The 17,187-nt window shown below is 43.0% G+C and overlaps 1 protein-coding gene across 2 annotated transcripts in view; it reads left to right on the forward strand.

Moving 5' to 3' along the window:
• The window catches only part of UBE4B (ubiquitination factor E4B), a 129,655-nt gene that overhangs the window by 26,507 nt on the left and 85,961 nt on the right, over window positions 1-17,187 (forward strand). For both annotated transcript variants that reach the window (XM_038746349.1, XM_038746348.1), the window contains exon 2: window positions 4,006-4,192. In XM_038746349.1, coding sequence (XP_038602277.1) covers window positions 4,006-4,192 — 187 coding nt within the window. The remainder of the gene's footprint in view (window positions 1-4,005; window positions 4,193-17,187) is intronic.

Raw genomic sequence — 17,187 nt, forward strand, 5'->3', positions numbered from 1 at the left:
GTGTTAATAAAATATCTGTCATGCCCCATTCTTACTATTTTCTGATCAGATTAAACTTTCTGCTGGAAACAGTATGGTCTTAAAGCATTCTTTCTTTTATCATTTTGAGTGAAATTGGGTTTGTGGGGAAAAAAAGTAAGAAGTTAGAGCTATTTTCCTTGTCTGTGATGTGTGATGCCTTCCACAGTTTCTGAGAATAGCTCATCAGTGACATCATACTTTGCAGGATTTATGAATCCAGGGACAAATTAGTAATCCTTTTGGCAGAATGGAGGCGAGAGGATTGATTTTTTTTTTTTTTTAAGAAAAACAGAATGGCCTAGTGGAAGGAGCTCGGGGCTGGGACTTAGAAGACCAGGTTTCTAATCTCTGCTCTCTCACTTGTCTGCTGTGTGACCTGGGGCAAGTTACTTGACTTTTCTCTCTGCCTCAGTTTTCTCATTTGTAAATGGCGATAAAATACCTGTTCTCCCTTCTACTTAGGCTGTGAGCACCAGGTGGAACAGGGACTGTGTCCAACTTGATTATCTTGTATCTACCCCAGCACTTAATACAGTTTTTAGCACTTAGTAAACCCTGACATGTAAATTCAGAAAGAGTTCCATATTTTTCCAAAGTCTTACTGAAGGCACATCTCCTCCAAGAGACTTTCCCTGAGTAAGCCCCCCCTTCCTCTTCTCCCACTCACTTCTGTATCACCGTGACAAGCGCTTAGTACAGTGCTCTGCACACAGTAAGCGCCCAATACGGTTGAATGAATGAATGAATGAACTTGTTCCCTTTTATTCATCCCCCTTCCCAGCCCCTCAGCACTTATGTACTGTTATTTAATAAGTAAAAATAATAATGATGTTATTTAAGTGCTTACTATGTGCCAAGCACTCCTCTCACAGATAATCAGGTTATCCCATGTGGGGCTCACAGTCTTAATCCCTATTTTGCAGATGAGGTAATTGAGGCCCAGAGAAGTTAAGTGACTTGCCCAAAGTCACACAGCTGACAAGTGGCGGAGTGGGGATTAGAATCCACGACCCCTGATTCCCAGGCCCGTGCTCTTTCAACTAAGCTCTGCTGCTTATCCTGTCCCCCCGCCAGACTGTAAATTCCTTGAGGAAGGGGAACACGTCTGTTTATTGTTATATTATGCTCTTCCAGGCACTTTATAGAGTGTTCTGCACACAGTAAGCGCTCAATAAGTATGATTGACTAGCTTAACTGATACCACTATTATTATTATTTTTAAAGAGAAAAAGGGGAAGAATATGGGGGGGTGGGGAGTTGTTTAAAATCCCTCCAATTAGATAAGAATTCAATTGCAACTTTTTCTTTTACTCCAAAAAACCAGTTGTCAGGTGGTAGAATTGCATTATCTTCTAAAGAAATACGCTGGCTTCACATGACAATATACATTTTGGAGTGTTTGGAGCAAAATCAACCTACAGGCATGTTTTTGCCCGTATCCTTAGGAATCTGGCCGGAAAATTTACAGCAGATGTTAAATTGCAACAGGGTTAAATTTGTGTTCTAATTTTGGAATGTGGCTACGTAATTTGCGGACTCCTTTTTCTTGGCATTATTTATGACTAAATCAAAACATATGAAATTAGCCTACATTCCTGTAACATGTGAAGTTTGAGGAGGTGACCATCTTAAAGAAAATTTAGAAGACCTCTGTAGAAAGGCAGCCAAAGAGAAAAAGCATTTGAGGGTATATTTTTTCTTAAATGTGGGAGCTGTAAAAGAAAAATCTTTTCTTCAAAAAATGATCTTTACAAATATCACTCATTAACCACGTGTGCTTTCTTGTTCTAATTTGTTTCAAGACGAATAGCAGTGGGTTGTAGCAATATACATAGCTAGGTTAGATGTCTTCAGTGCTTACTGTGGGTTAGGGGGTCAACACGAATAGCCTTGTCTTTGAGTGGGCTCGTTAATGCCAGTGGTGTTAGTTTGTCATCCCTCTTCTGTGTTGCCTTGGGGTGACAACCATATCCTGCCTTCCAATCTATCAGTTATATTAATTGAGCACTTCTGTGTGCAGAGCACTGTACTAAGTGCTTGGGAGAGTCCAAAATAACAGACTTGGTATTGTTGATAATGGTATTTAAGTGTTTACCATGTGCCAGGCACTGTACTATGTGCTGGGGTATATGCAGGCTAATTAGATTGGGGCTCACAGTCTTAATCCCCATTTTACAGATGAGGTAACTGGGACACAGAGAAGCGAAGTGACTCACCCAAGGTCACACAGCAGACAAGAAGATTAGGACCCAGCTTCTCTAACTCCCAGGCCCATTCTCTTTCCACTAATCAATCAATCAATCATATTTATTGAGCGCTTACTATGTGCAGAGCACTGTACTAAGCGCTTGGGAAGTACAAATTGGCAACATATAGAGACAGTCCCTACCCAGCATTGGGCTCACAGTCTAAAAGGGGGAGACAGAGGAAAAAAAAAACCAAACATACTAACAAAATAAAATAAATAGAATAGATATGTACAAGTAAAATAAATAAATAAATAGAGTAATAAATACGTACAAACATATACATATATACAGGGTATATATACATATACATATACAGGGTATATATGTATATGTTTGTACGTATTTATTACTATATATATACATACATATATATACAGGGTATATATGTATATGGATATATATTCCACTAATCTATGCTGTTCTCTTTGGCGCTTAGTACAGTGCTCTGCACACAGTAAGCACTCAATAAATGCGATTGAATGAATGAATGAACGGTAGACACATTTTCTGCCCTCAACAAGTTTACAGTTTCTTCCCAATGCAGGGTGAGGAGGTTACCTTTGCTAAGAGTTGTCCTTTTGATTTATTTGAACATAACAAGAGTATTTAGTCCTCATAACCCTCTACCCACTTCATGCCTGGACACAAGAATCACTGAAAAGAGTCTGTATGTTTCTCTGCAGTTGGGTTTTGGTTTAACTTTATCTTTTCCTCTCTCTTATCTGCTGGAGAGTTTGGCCAGCCATTAAATGACTGTAATAACATGGCTAAGACAATCTTTTGATACAGTATCTTTTGTTGGATTCCTGCATTCTTTTGACAACTGAGGAATTACGGGAACCAGTGAGGAAATGGAACTTTTGATTCAGTACTGTTGGCCTAGAAAAAAAAAATGAAGGTTTTATTTTTGTCACTGAAGCAATGATCAAGTGATCATTTTGCTTCATAATCCTCCCCCCCCCCCCCCATTTTTTTAGGATAACAGAGTTCCCTTTATCCCGTTAATGCCAGTTTTATTGAGCTACCCATGTGCCTTTCTTTTAATCCTTTTCATTAAAAGCTTTATAAAGGTGCAGAACTGCCCACTTAACCCGACTTTCTCCTCTTTCCATCATGCAGAAGTGTATGACAAGCAATTTAGCTGCTTTTGCAGTTCTCACCCTCTTCATTTTGCCCTTGCTGCATTTACAGTGGAGAAGGCAACTGTGTAGCCTCTGGGTGCAGGGGTCGTGAATTCATCCCACTTACGGATTCTCTTTTTGAGTTGAAGGGCTAGCTTTCCCCCCAGGAGATTGTATTGCTTGCATTTTTCTTGGTTCGGAAGTAATTGTGAAATTCAGAAAAGTCTTTGGATGAGCTATTTTTGAGTTTTCTATCATTTGGAACCCTAGGCCGGCAGTTTAGATGGGTGACAGAATAACTTTCCAAATGGCGTCTTGGGGTCCAAAGGACCTCACAGGGCAAGTAAATCATTTTTTCCATGATTTGCATAGCAAATGTAGTGCCTTTTCCCTGCAGCGCATTTCCTGTCAACATAGGATCTGGCGCATGATATTAAACTTGTGTGGCCTCTAATAAGCTACAGGAACTCAGAAGGAAAACTTTGTACAGGTTTTAACACTTTTCTTTCCAAGTGCAATAGTGTTCCTTGGCAGAGTTGCGCTCTGCTCTTTGAAAACATAAACGCAATGATTTGTGGATTTCAGTTTTTTAATCTCTCAATCTCTCTCCTCAGATTCGCCGGAGGCGCCTCGCTCGACTCGCTGGTGGGCAGACCTCACAGCCTACCACCCCTCTTACCTCTCCACAGAGAGAGAACCCACCAGGACCACCTGTCGCAGTACCAGCCCCGGGCCCTTCCCACAGTCTCGGCCTAAACGTCCACAACATGACCCCAGCTACCTCCCCAATAGGCTCATCAGGTAATGGATAACCAGGCCTTTGAAGAGAATTTTTCAGTTGGATGGGTAGATGTGGGTAATTCAGATTGTGAACGCTTTAGCTAAAGTTTTGTTTGTACAGTTTGCTACAAAAATGCTGAGGACAGGTCACCCTGTTCCTCAGAAAACTCCAGTGGTTGCCAGTCCAACTCTGCATCAAACAAAAACTCTTCATCGTTGGCTTTTAAAGCACTCCACCACCTTGCCCCCTCTTACCTCACCTGGCTAGTGTCCTTCTACAACTCAGCCCGCACATTTTGCTTCTCTAATGGAAGCTAATCTCACTGTGTCTCCATCTCACCTATCTTGCACCCCTAGCCCACATACTTCCCTTGTCCTGAAAGGCCCTTCCTCTTCAAACCGACAGACAATTACTCTCTTCCACTTCAAAACCTTATTGAGGGCATATACCTCCTCCAAGAGAGTAAACCTCACCTTTCTTCTCCTCCCACTCTCTTCTGCATTGCCCTGACTCGCTCCCTTTGTTCTCCCCCCCTCCCAGCCCACAGCACTAATGTACATATCTGTAATTTATTTATTTGTATTAATGTGTGCCATCCCCTGTCTAGACTGTAAGCTCCTTGTGAGCAGGGAATGTGTCTGTTTATTGTTGTATTCTCCCAAGCGCTTAGTACGGTGCTCTGCACACAGTAAGCACTCAGTAAATACAATTGAATGAATGAATGAAAGTTACTTTTGAAAAGCTATTGATAGGACTCAAGATAAAATAACAAGTTTCTTCAGATGATAGCGTTTTAAAATCTTGAGTTTTTATTTTATTCTGGAGATAGAATCAAAGTGTAGTTTTTCAAAATTCAGGAATCCAGTGTAGTCATAAATATGTAATGTGTCTCTGAAAGTGATGTGCCTGGTTTTTTTTTCCTTTGATAAAAGGATACTTAAAAAGAATATTTTAAGAAAACTTGTAGCCATTTTTTTTCCGCAGTAATAATATTTATTAAGCACTTACTATCTACATTGTACTAAGTAATCAGAATACACAGATGGGTATTAGACATGATACCTGACCCTCAGAAGGCTCACAATCTGAAAATATAACTGGGGGAGTGGGGACTGGCAACAGGCAGGTAAGGAGAGATTAGTACAGGTTAGATTAGTACAGAGAGATTAGGGAGATTAGATTAAGTGCTTAGTACAGTGCTCTGCACACAGTAAATGCTCAATAAATATGATTGATTGATTGAGAGATGAAACAAGACCTTAAGACAACATAAAGACATGGATGGTACACAACGTAGAAACAAAAAAAATCTGCTGGGCATTATGGTTAAAGGAGCAGAACTTCAGACGCCTCGTGGCTGAGTCCAAAAGCCAGAAAAGCCATCGCGGTGACCGCTACAGCAGCAGTGGCCACAGTCTTCCCGAGGTTTTGTGGAGATGACGTGCTTTCTTCTTTCCCTTCCCGCGGGGATAGTGCCAGGAAGGTCGGGATGGAGGTTGCTCGGAGATGTGGAGGAAAGCTGGAGCGAGATCCTGGGGAAGCAACGTAGCCGAGTAGAGGAGGATGCCTGGTAGCAGAGGATGATGTGGTGGGAAGACATGAGTCGCGATGGGAAAATAATAATAATGGCATTTGTTAAGTGCTTACTATGTGTCAAGCCCTGTTAATGACGTTGGGGCAGATACAAGTTAATCAGGTTGGACACAGTCCATGTCCCACATGGGGTGCCCAGTCTTAATTCCCATTTTATATATGAGGTAACCGAGGCACAGAGAAGTTGAGTGACATGCTTAAGGTCCCACAGCAGATGTGTGGTGGAGCTGGGATGAGAACCCAGGTCCTTCTGACTCCCAGGATTGTGCTATATCTACTAAGCAATACTGCTTCATGATGGTTATTATTATGAATAATAATAATAGTAATAATGGTACTTGTTAAGTGCTTACCATATGCCAAGCACTGTTCTAAGCACTGGGGTAGATGCAGGTTAATCAGGTCGGACACAGCCCCTGACCTTCGTGGGGTTCACGCTCTTTAATCCCATTTTCCAGATGAGGTAACTAAGGTACAGAGAAGTGAAGTGACTTGCCGAAGGTCACACAGCAGACGTGGCAAAGCCGGGATTAGAACCCAGGTCCCTCTGAGTCACAGACCCATGCTCTAGCCACTAAGCCACACTGCTTCTCTGCTTCATGACAAGTCCTATTTCTAAAAGCATTCCGCTGGACCTGCTTGCATCCTCCCGGCATAATCTAGCTGATTCTTGGCACAGCGGTACTTTATTCCTTTACCAAATTCTAGCTGGACCACCTCTTCCAAGACACTGTTCTTTAGTTGTTAAGATTCCCCAACTGAGATTCAAGGTTTCACTCTACGTGATTATATCACAAGTGTGAGCATCACCCTTCCTAAGAGGCCAGGGTCCCAAGGAAAGGACCTGGTTATGGGTGCCTTGTAGACTTTTGTACTAGGAAAATGTTTTGAATAGTGTTTTTTCCCCCGCCTTTTCAGTCATTCAGTTAAAATCCACAGAGCTAAATAGATAAAATAACCACCCAAAGTCATTGATGAATGTCCCAGTCCTCACCTCTTCATCCCTCCAACAGACATAATAATAATAATAATAATAATAATAATAATAATAATAATAATGGCATTTGTTAAGCACTTACTACGTGCAGAGCACTGTTCTAAGCGCTGGGGTGGGATACAAGGTGATCAAGTTGTCCCACGTGGGGCTCACAGTCTTAACCCCCATTTTGCAGATGAGGGAACTGAGGCTCAGAGAAGTTCAGTGACTTGCCCAAGGTCACACAGCAGACATGTGGCGGAGTCGGGATTCGAACCCAGGACCTCTGACTCCAAAGCCCGAGCTCTTTCCACTGAGCCACGCTGCTTCTCTGAGGGCTGAGACATGGGCGGCTCCCATCTCCAGGGTCATAATAATAATAGTAATTATTATGGAATTTGTTAAGCACTTACTATGTGCCAAGCATTCTTTCATTCATTCATTGTCGTATTTATTGAGCGCTTACTGTGTGCAGAGCACTGGACTAAGCGCTTGGGAAGTACAAATCGGCAACATATAGAGACGGTCCCTACCCAACAGCGGGCTCACAGTCTAGACGTGGAGGAGACAGACAGCAAAACAAAACATGTAGACAGGTGTCAAAACCATCAGAATAAATAGAATTATAGCAATATGCACAGCATTATCTAAGCACTGGGGTAAATACAAGGTAACCAGGTTGTCCCACATGGGGCGCACGGTCTTTATCCCCATTTTACGGATGAGGTAACTGAGGCACAGAGAAGTTAAGTGGCTTGCCCAAGATCACACAGCAGACGAGTGGCGGAGCTGGGATTAGAGCCCATGTCCTCCTACTCCCAAGCCTGTGCTCTTTCCACTAAGCCACGCTACATCTCCTATTCATTCATTCATTCATTCAGTCGTATTTATTGAGCACTTACTGTGTGCAGAGTACTGTACTAAGCGCTTGGGAAGTACAAGTTGGCAACATATAAAGACGGTCCCTACCCAAAAACGGGCTCACAGTCTAGAAGGGGGAGACACGGGTGCCCACTCCACTGGGGCAACAGGGGGTATTCACCCCCACAGCATTTTCATTCATTCATTCATTCATTCAGTCATTTATTGAGCGCTTACTGTGTGCAGAGCACTGTACTAAGCGCTTGGGAAGTACAAGTTGGAAAGTACGCATGGGACTCACAGTCTTAATATCCATTTTACAGATAATGTAACTGAGACCCAGAGTAGTGAACTGGGCTCCTGGGTTTGTTCATCCCAGCTCTCAGGTAACCGCAGAGAGTTTCCAGGTAGTCACTAAATCAGTCAGTGGTATTTATTGAGTGCTTACTGTGTGAAAAGAAGTTAAGGCTGAAAACCGCCCCCCCAAATGGTGGATTTTTATCTGCTAGCCATTTGAAACCCAACCTCTTTATGCCCCTGCACTCAAAATGGACAGTTGGCATCTGTAGTGGACATGATTGAAAAAAGGCACGGTCACCCTCCCTGCTGCATCACCTCAATGGAGCATGGTGTAGTGGATAGAGCGTGAGCCTGGGAATCAGAAGGTCATCATCATCATCAATCGTACTTATTGAGCGCTTACTGTGTGCAGAGCCCTGTACTAAGCGCTTAGGAAGTACAAGTTGGCAACATATAGAGACAGTCCCTACCCGACAGTGGGCTCACAGTCTAAAAGTGGGCTCACAGTCTAAAAGTGGGCTCACAGTCTAAAAGGTCTTGGGTTCTAATCCCAGCTCTGCCCCTTGTCCTCTGTGTGACCTTGGACAAATCACTTCACTTCTCTGTGACTGGGTTACCTCATCTGTAAAATGGGGATTGAGACCGTGAGCCTATGTGGGACAGGGACTGTGACCAACCCAATTTGCTTGTATCCAGGGCTTAGTATAGTGCCTGGCCTAAAGTAAACCCTTAACAAGTACCATAATAATAATAATAATTATTATTATTACATTGGTATTTGCCCAGCAGCATGGCTCAGTGGAAAGAGCATGGGCTTTGAAATCAGAGGTCGTGGGTTTGAATTCCGACTCCGCCGCTTTTCTGCTTGTGACCTTGGGCAAGTCACTTAACTTCTCGGAGCCTGAGTTATCTCATCTGTAAAATGGGGATGATGACTGTGAGCCCCACGTGGGACAACCTGATCACCTTGAATCCCCCCCAGTGCTTAGAACAGTGTTTGGCACATAATAAGCACTTAACAGATGCCATCATCATCACAGAACCTATGTACAGATCTTTATACTCTTGCCATTTCCCCTATCTGTCATTTATTTTAATGTCCATCTCCCCATCTAGACTTAACCTCCTTTTGGGCAGGGATCATGCCTACCCCTTCTGTCATGTTGTGATTCTCTCAGGAGCTTAGTACAGTGCTCTCTCTGTACACAGTAAGTTGTCTAGCGCCATTGATACTTCCATCAATAAAATATAAGGAAAATACCCTGTATTTGTAGAATAATTTTCCTCAGACTCTGAAGTTTGAGTGGTTATTGTGTGCAGAGCCTTTATTGAGAGCTTGGGAGAGTACAAAAAAGTAGGTAGACCCAATCCCTTCCCTCAGACTTTACAGACCACAGTCTTTCAGTTTACTAAAAGAAAAGAGATTCCACCACAAGTATTTCCCTGTTATTCTTTCATGTGAAGATACTTTTAAGGCTCTACTTTTCTCAGTGTTGAGATGAGACAAGTTAATCTGTTTTTTTTTTCCTAAATGACCTTTTTGCTAAAAAAAATTAAAATGGGTGGAGGGCTTGTTAAGTGATTATACTCATTATTCAGCCTTCAGGTTTTACGTTGACTTAACATTATTTTTAGATTTTGGGAAAATACCTCCTCATTTTGCATCTGGCCGAAATTTTTGTTAAAACCATTTCCCGAACAAAGATTATCATAGGTATTTTAAGGACACCTTATGAATCGAGAGGATCCCAGAAAAGAGATTCCACCACAAGTATTTCCCTGTTATTCTTTCATGTGAAGATACTTTTAAGGCTCTACCTTTCTCAGTGTTGAGATGAGACAAGTTAATCTGTTTTTTTTCCTAAATGACCTTTTTGCTAAAAAAAATAAAAATGGGGTAAAGGGCTTGTTAAGTGATTATACTCATTATTCAGCCTTCAGGTTTTACATTGACTTAACATTATTTTTAGATTTTGGGAAAATACCCCCTCATTATGAATCTGGCTGAAATTTTTGTTAAAGCCATTTCCCGAACAAAGATTATCATAGGTATTTTAAGGACACCTTATGAATCGAGAGGATCCCCAGAGGGCAATGGTGTGCCCCCTTAGACCTGCACATATCTTTAATGATGAGAGAATTAATTTTATTCACTTCCTTGAATTTGGAACTGAATTAGCTGTCAGAGACATGATGAATTTGGATTCACCCACAACAGTTACGTAAATGTCCTTAACACTCTTCAATTTCCCGTATCAGAAATGTATTTTAATGTCTGTCTCCCCAAGGGTAGGCTGTCAAGCCATGTATGTCATCTCTGCTGTATTTTTTTCTAAGTGCCTAGTATGGTGCTCCACACACAGTAAGGGCTAAATAGATGCCACTGATTGATTAATCTATTGAGATGGCCCATTTTTACTAAATAAACTCAGGAATAAAGTTACTTTATACTCATAGAAGCTACATTGAAGGCCCAGTTGCCAGAACGTCTGAATTTTTTTGAGTAGATTCGATCAAATATTCAGGTGAAATGAGGTTGAGAAAATAGCCCTAGGGTAGATGTCGATTTAAATATTTAACTGAGGTATAGGTACAGGTAGCTGAAATCCCTGCAGAAGGATGTAATTCACTGGGTTAGGGCCGGGGGTACAACCAAGGAGAAAAACTGTCCTTGGAAGGTTTTTCTTACCTTTAAATTAGGGGAATTCAGGATAGTACTAGATCCTATTGCTTTCCGACCTCATGTAGAGATTCTATTATTGAGATGAAGGTGGGAGGTTATAATGCTTGTTCTTGGGTTCACCTAGAGGTAAAATTAATGTTCTAGTTATAGCGAGAGCTGGGTATAAAATTATCATTGTATTTAGCATGTACTACGTGTCAAGCACTGTACTAGGCACTGCATTGGGGTCATTCATTCATTCCATTGTATTTATTGAGCGCTTACTGGGTGCAGAGCACCGTACTAAGCGCTTGGGAAGTACAAGTCGGCAACAGATAGAGACGGTCCCTACCCAACAACGGGCTAGCAGCTTGGCCTAGTTGAAAGAGCCCAGGGAGTCAGAGGACCTGGGTTCTAATCCCAGCTCTGCCAACTTGTCCGCTTTGTAACTTCGGGCAAGTTCTTTGAACCTGTTACCTCATATGTAAAATGGGAATTAAGTCCTACTCCCTCCTACTTACACTGTGAGCCCCGTGAGAGACAGGGACTACGTTCAACTTGATTATCATATATTTACCCCAGTGCTTAGTACAGCGTTTGGCTCATAGGAAGCACTTAGCCAGTACTGTATTCATTTTGTAATTGTACAGAATAATCAGGTCCCACGTGAGGCTCACAGAAGTAGGAGGAAGAAAGTGTGTTGAATCCCCATTTTTCAGATGAGGGAACTGAGGCACGGAGAAGTTAACTATGATTCCATGTGTGCCCAAGGTCACTCAGCAGACAAGTGGCAGAGCCGGGATTAGAACCCAGGTGCTCCGACTCCCAGGCTGGTGCTGTTACTGCTAGGCCATGCTGCCTCTCCCGAGTGCTTTGGTTATCGATAATCTTTGTCTTTGCGTTCGTTATCACTATAAAGATTGAATGCTTTGCGTTCTTTCCTGCAGAACATAAACCAGTTATTGAATAAGCAGCTCTCCTTATTGCCCTGTGTTCTCATCCCCTGCATTTTGTTCCTTAGTTTCAGGAACCCCGGTACTGCCCGTTAATTGAAAGGCGTTGCATCAAAATCAGTTGCTTTCAAGGATCCAAAGTTCTAGCTCCTCATCTTTTTATAGCAAATGCCATTTTGGCTGAGAACTCTGTCAGAAATGACACTAATTATCACCCACAGCCCAGAGATTGCTAGCCTACATTTAACACATTCCCTCGCTTTTATTCACAACCCTTAAACTATGTAAATTGCGGCAGGTATGACTTGCATGCTTGCTTTGAGCATTCATAGTTGTCTTTAAAACACTGGGACTCTCTGGTTACTGAAACAGGATGTTGGGTTGGGCTATTCAGACCTTGATGGTGTCGAAACGCTTCTAGTGCCATTTGAATTAGAGGATGAATCCAGCCCATCGGAAGTTGAATACCCGAGTGTCATTTGAATTAGAGGATGAATCCAGCCCATCGGAAGTTGAATACCCGACGTCCCTGGTTCATGACAAGTGTGTGGTCTAATCCTAATCCTAGGAGTAGGAAGAATTCATTGGGGTGCTCGTTTTGTCTAATTTTTAGTTACCGTGGAAATGATTTTTAGCTACTCTGTCTCAGGCCCCTAATGTGAAATGGGTATGAGCCACCCCCTCCTTGCCATATGTTGTGATGATCTTTCCGTCTGGAAGGAGATGGTCTGGACATGTTCGAACAGGGTTGCTGCATGTGAAGTTCTGTGGGTGGGGCGGTGGTGGTGGAGGAGAAAAGATGGAGTGCTCTACATAAAGTAGGCATTCAGTAACCAAAGATGAAGCAAGAATTTTAAGAGTTTGTATTCCCTAAGGGTATAAGGAGGTTTTTTTTTTTAACTCCAACTCCTTTGTGTATGTCCTAGGAACATTTTGACATGTGTTCAATCACATAGCTTTCTTTGGGGCCTTAATGTGGAGGCCATAATCCTCCAGCTAATAGATGTTGAACAGGTTTTTCAGGACCGGCCACTTTAAACACTTCTCTTCCCTCCCCTCTCCCCTCTCCTCATGCTTGCTCTTCTTTTCTCAATCCTTTTGTTTCTGCCTGTCAGCAGCTCACATTAGGGAACTCATTCCTAGTGGCTTCAAAGTCTCCCCTGACCGCTCCATTCATTCATTCATTCCTATTCATTGAGTGCTTACTGTGTGCAGGGGACTGTACTAAGCGTTTGGGAGAATACAGTACAACAATAAACAGAAACATTCCCTGCCCACAATGAGTTTACAGTCTAGAGGCAGGGAGACAGACATTAATACAAATTAATGTTACAGATATGTACACGAGTGCTTTGGGGCTGGGAAGGGGGAAGAACCAAGGGAGCAAGTTAGAGCGACACAGAAGGAAGTGGGAGAAGAGGAAAGGAGGGCTTAGTTTGGGAAGGCCACATCCACGCACTCATCCTTCTCGACTGTCAAGAATAGGTCTTCTACCTGCTTTGGCCTAATGCTTAGAGCATGGGCCTGGGATTCAGAGGTCTTGGGTTCTAATCCGGGCTCTGCCTCTTGTCTTTATGACCTTGGGCAAGTCGCTTAACTTCTCTGCGCCTCAGTTCCGTCATCTGTAAAATGGGGATTAAGACTGTGAGCCCGATATGGGACAGGGACTGGGTCCAACCCAATTTTCCTGTATCTACCCTAGTGATAGTGCCTGCCACCTAGTAAGCACCTAACAAATACCATTGTTATCATTATTCCTAATAATAATAATAAAATGAGGATTAAGACTGTGAGCCCCATGTGGGACATGGACTATGCCCACCTGAGTAGCTTTTATTCACCGCAGTGCTTACTACAGTGTTTGGCACATACTATTCAAAAAAAGTCCCCCTTTCATTTGTGCCTCTAACCCATCATCTAAAAACACTGCCACCTTCAACCGATGACTCCTTCCCCCACCTTCAAACATACCATCTCTCCACTGTCCTAACAACAAAACAACAACAATAACAACAACAAAAAAAACCCTCTCTGGATCCCACTGCTGACTTTACCTGTCACCCCATCTCATTCACTCATTCAGTCATATTTATTGAGCGCTTACTGTGTGCAGAACACTGTACTAAGCACTTGGGAAGTACAAGTTGGCAACATATAGAGACGGTCCCTACCCAACAACGGGCTCACAGCCTAGAAGGGGGAGACAGACAACAAAACAAAGCATGTAGACAGGTGTCAAGTCATCAGAATAAATAGAAGTAAAGCTAGATGCACATCATTAACAAAATAAATAGAATAGTAAATATGTACAATCAATCAATCATATTTATTGAGCGCTTACTGTGTGCAGAGCACTGTACTAAGCGCTTGGGAAGTGCAAGTTGGCAACATATAGAGACAGTCCCTACCCAACAGTGGGTAAAATAGAGTAATAAATGTGCACAAACACATACAGGTGCTGTGGGGAGGGGAAGGAGATAGGGCCAGGGGGATGGGGAGGGGGAGAGGAAGGAGGGGGCTCAGTCTGGGAAGGCCTCCTGGAGGAGGTGCGCTCTCAGTAGGGCCTTCCTTCCATTCCCGTACAGATTCCTTGACCTGACTGCATACTCTCGCTGTCTACACTTCCTCTCCTCTAACTCCCTTGTTGACCCTTTACCATCCAATGTCTGCCCTCTTCACTCCAGTGAGACTGTTCTTTCAATCCCCCTTTACCAGATGAGGCAATTGAGGATCAAAGAAGTGAAATGCTTTGTCCAAGGTCACGCAGCAGACAGTTGGCAGAGCCGGAATTAGAATCGAGGGGTCCTCTGATTCCCAGGCCCGTGATCTTGTCGCTAGGCCGTGCTGCTTCCCGGTAGCTGGAGCAGCAGAATTTGAGGCTCCCTGTTACTCCGAATCCCCAGCCACAGTCCTCCGGAGTTATAGTGGAGGTGGGACCATACTGGGCCTGCTTTTTCTATCTTGCCGGCACGGTGGAAGACAGGTTGGGATGGCGGTTCCTCAGTGAGGCACAGGAGACTTGGTGCAGGATTCCGGGGAGGCAGCGAGGCGGTCTGGAGGAGGAAGGGGAGGCCAAGGACCCAAAGAGCCGCTTGGGAGGGCGGCGGGTACCCACAGGAGTCAACTGTTAGAGAAGCAGCGTGGCTTAGTGGAAAGAGCCCGGGCTTTGGAGTCAGAGGTCATGGGTTCAAATCCCGACTCTACCAATTGCCAGCTGTGTGACTTTGGGCAATCAATCGTATTTATTGAGCGCTTACTGTGTGCAGAGCACTGGACTAAGCGCTTGGGAAGTACAAGTTGGCAACATATAGAGACAGTCCCTACCCAACAGTGGGCTCACAGTCTAGAACTGTTGGTTTGGGCAAGTCACTTAACTTCTCTGTGCCTCAGTTCCCTCAGCTGTAAAATGGGGATTAAGACTGCGAGCCCCCCATGGGACAACCTGATCACCTTGTAACCTCCCCAGCGCTTAGAACAGTGCTTTGCACATAGTAAGCACTTAATAAATGCTATCATTATTATTATTAAGGCTGTGAGCCCCCCGTGGGACAACCTCATCACCTTATAACCTCCCCAGCGCTTAGAACAGTGCCTTGCACATAGTAAGCGCTTAATAAATGCTGTCATTAACTGGCCATCTGGTGGAGCGGTCTGGAGCACAATCCTCTGACTGCCCCTCTGGCACGTCACCTTAGCACTCACAACCTCTGGTAACAGTTTTGGACATATATGTACAGCATCTTATTTTATCACAAACTCATCTGCTTTCCTTCCTTCGGCCTGTCTGTGATGTATTTTCAGTGTCTGTCTCCCCTGATAGGTTGTAAAACTCCTGAAGGGCAGGTGCCCTGTGTACTGCTTTTGTTGTCCTCTCCCAAGCAGCGGGGCTTAGTGGCTAGAGCATGGGCCTGGGAGACAGAAGGACCAGAGTTCTAATTCTGCCTCCTAAAAGGTCTTAAATTTCCAGGACAATATTTATGAGCACCCACTGTGACAGCAATAAGGTGTATGTAAACCTCATTGTTTGGCAGGTTTAATAATGATAATAATAATGGTATTTGTTAAGTTCTTACTATGTGCAGAGCACTGTTCTAAGCGCTGATGCAGCTCCTCTTTTTCAGCCTTAATTTAAACATCAACCCTCAAAATATATTTTTTTTTCCACTTGGAGAAACAAATTGGCTCTGAAATTCTGAAGTTCTTTTTAAATAAAGAATAAAGCTGATGCCTGGTGTTTGAAATTGGCAGAATTGTGAAACTATCTTGCCTTAATACCTTCAGTGGTGGCCTTAAAAAGTGATTTTTTTTAAAATCCTAAAAATGGATCAAACTTGGGCAGTTTGAAGTCAGAATTCTGGAACAGGCTGAGGACTGTAACTTAAAAATAGGCTGTTGGTCTGGTTCTCTGTTTTTCATTTGAAACCTAATACTATTCAGGCAATGCATTCTAATCCCTGAAAGAATACTTTCTAGTAGTGAATTTCACCTGTTTCCTTTCAATTAGTAGCCTTCTCTGTGCATTCCCTCTCCCTAATTAGTTTGTCAATTATAGAACTTGGGTTTTTGAAACTGTGCCACACCTGGTTTGGTGTTCATGTTTTATTAGGAGACATGCTGGGCTAACACTACTTTATTTTATTTTTTTAGCCAAAACAGACTCATGAGCATACCTAGGGTGTTTTAAAGACCAATTTGAAGCTGACGTATTGGTGACATTGTTCTGGATAGATTGGTGTGGAATTGTTGGTGTGCCATTGTTCTGGAAAGTGGATTGGTCTTCACTTTCTGCATTGTTGGAGGGGCTAGAGGACAAAAATCTTTGATTTCCTTACCCAGTAAATTTGTTTCTGATCTGGTGCATCCACCAGAGGTGTAGCGTTGGAATGCTTTAAAGTTAATCAGATATAAGGATGGCCATAGAAGAGGGAGGGGAGGAACGGATCTGCTTCCCAACTATCCTGGGATTCTGTTTGGGTGGGCTAAATTCACATCTGACCTTCTGCCAAAACCCATCGTAAACACACAGTTGCCCACAGGAAATTCCCCTTCTGAATTTGGATCATTTGGGTGTTTACCTCTCCCCTCATCCCCAATGAAACCCCTCCCAATCAAGTTCCTTATGCCTCCTTATTGATTTTTTTTCCCCAGCAGTTAAATTTTAAACTGTGGCCTTGCCTACCTAGTTACGGAGAGAGCCACATTTCCTAATGGCATAAATATTGCCCAAATGTGTAGTATAGTGTACTGCACATAGTACACACTCAATAAATATCATTGATTGGGTTGCCTTTTGGTTGTTTTTGTTTTTTTGATCAGTTCCCTTCAGAGTTTTGTAGCCTTGGGGTATTTTGCCCCCAAGTAAGCATAATTCCGCAGTTATTTAATTTAGCTCGGGCAGGTCAGCCACCTGTTGCAGGTGTAGAAAAAACTGCTTTGCAATTCAGTATCTCCTTTCATCTGAGGACATCAAAGTCTTTCTAAACAGTAATTTAACTCTGGTGTTATGAGGGTTAATGTTTTATCCAGTGTGCAGAGAATTCAACTGGTGTTTGTAAAATGGGGAAGCCGGTGCATTTCTAAAGCTCTCTGAGATCCTCTAGGGAAATGTGGGACAGATAAGGAGTACTTGCGTAGTTAAATTCATCTCCTCAACTTTAAGAAAAAGAACAA

The sequence above is a fragment of the Tachyglossus aculeatus genome, chromosome 5 (assembly GCF_015852505.1).
Source record: "Tachyglossus aculeatus isolate mTacAcu1 chromosome 5, mTacAcu1.pri, whole genome shotgun sequence".
Taxonomy (NCBI): Eukaryota; Metazoa; Chordata; class Mammalia; order Monotremata; family Tachyglossidae; genus Tachyglossus; species Tachyglossus aculeatus.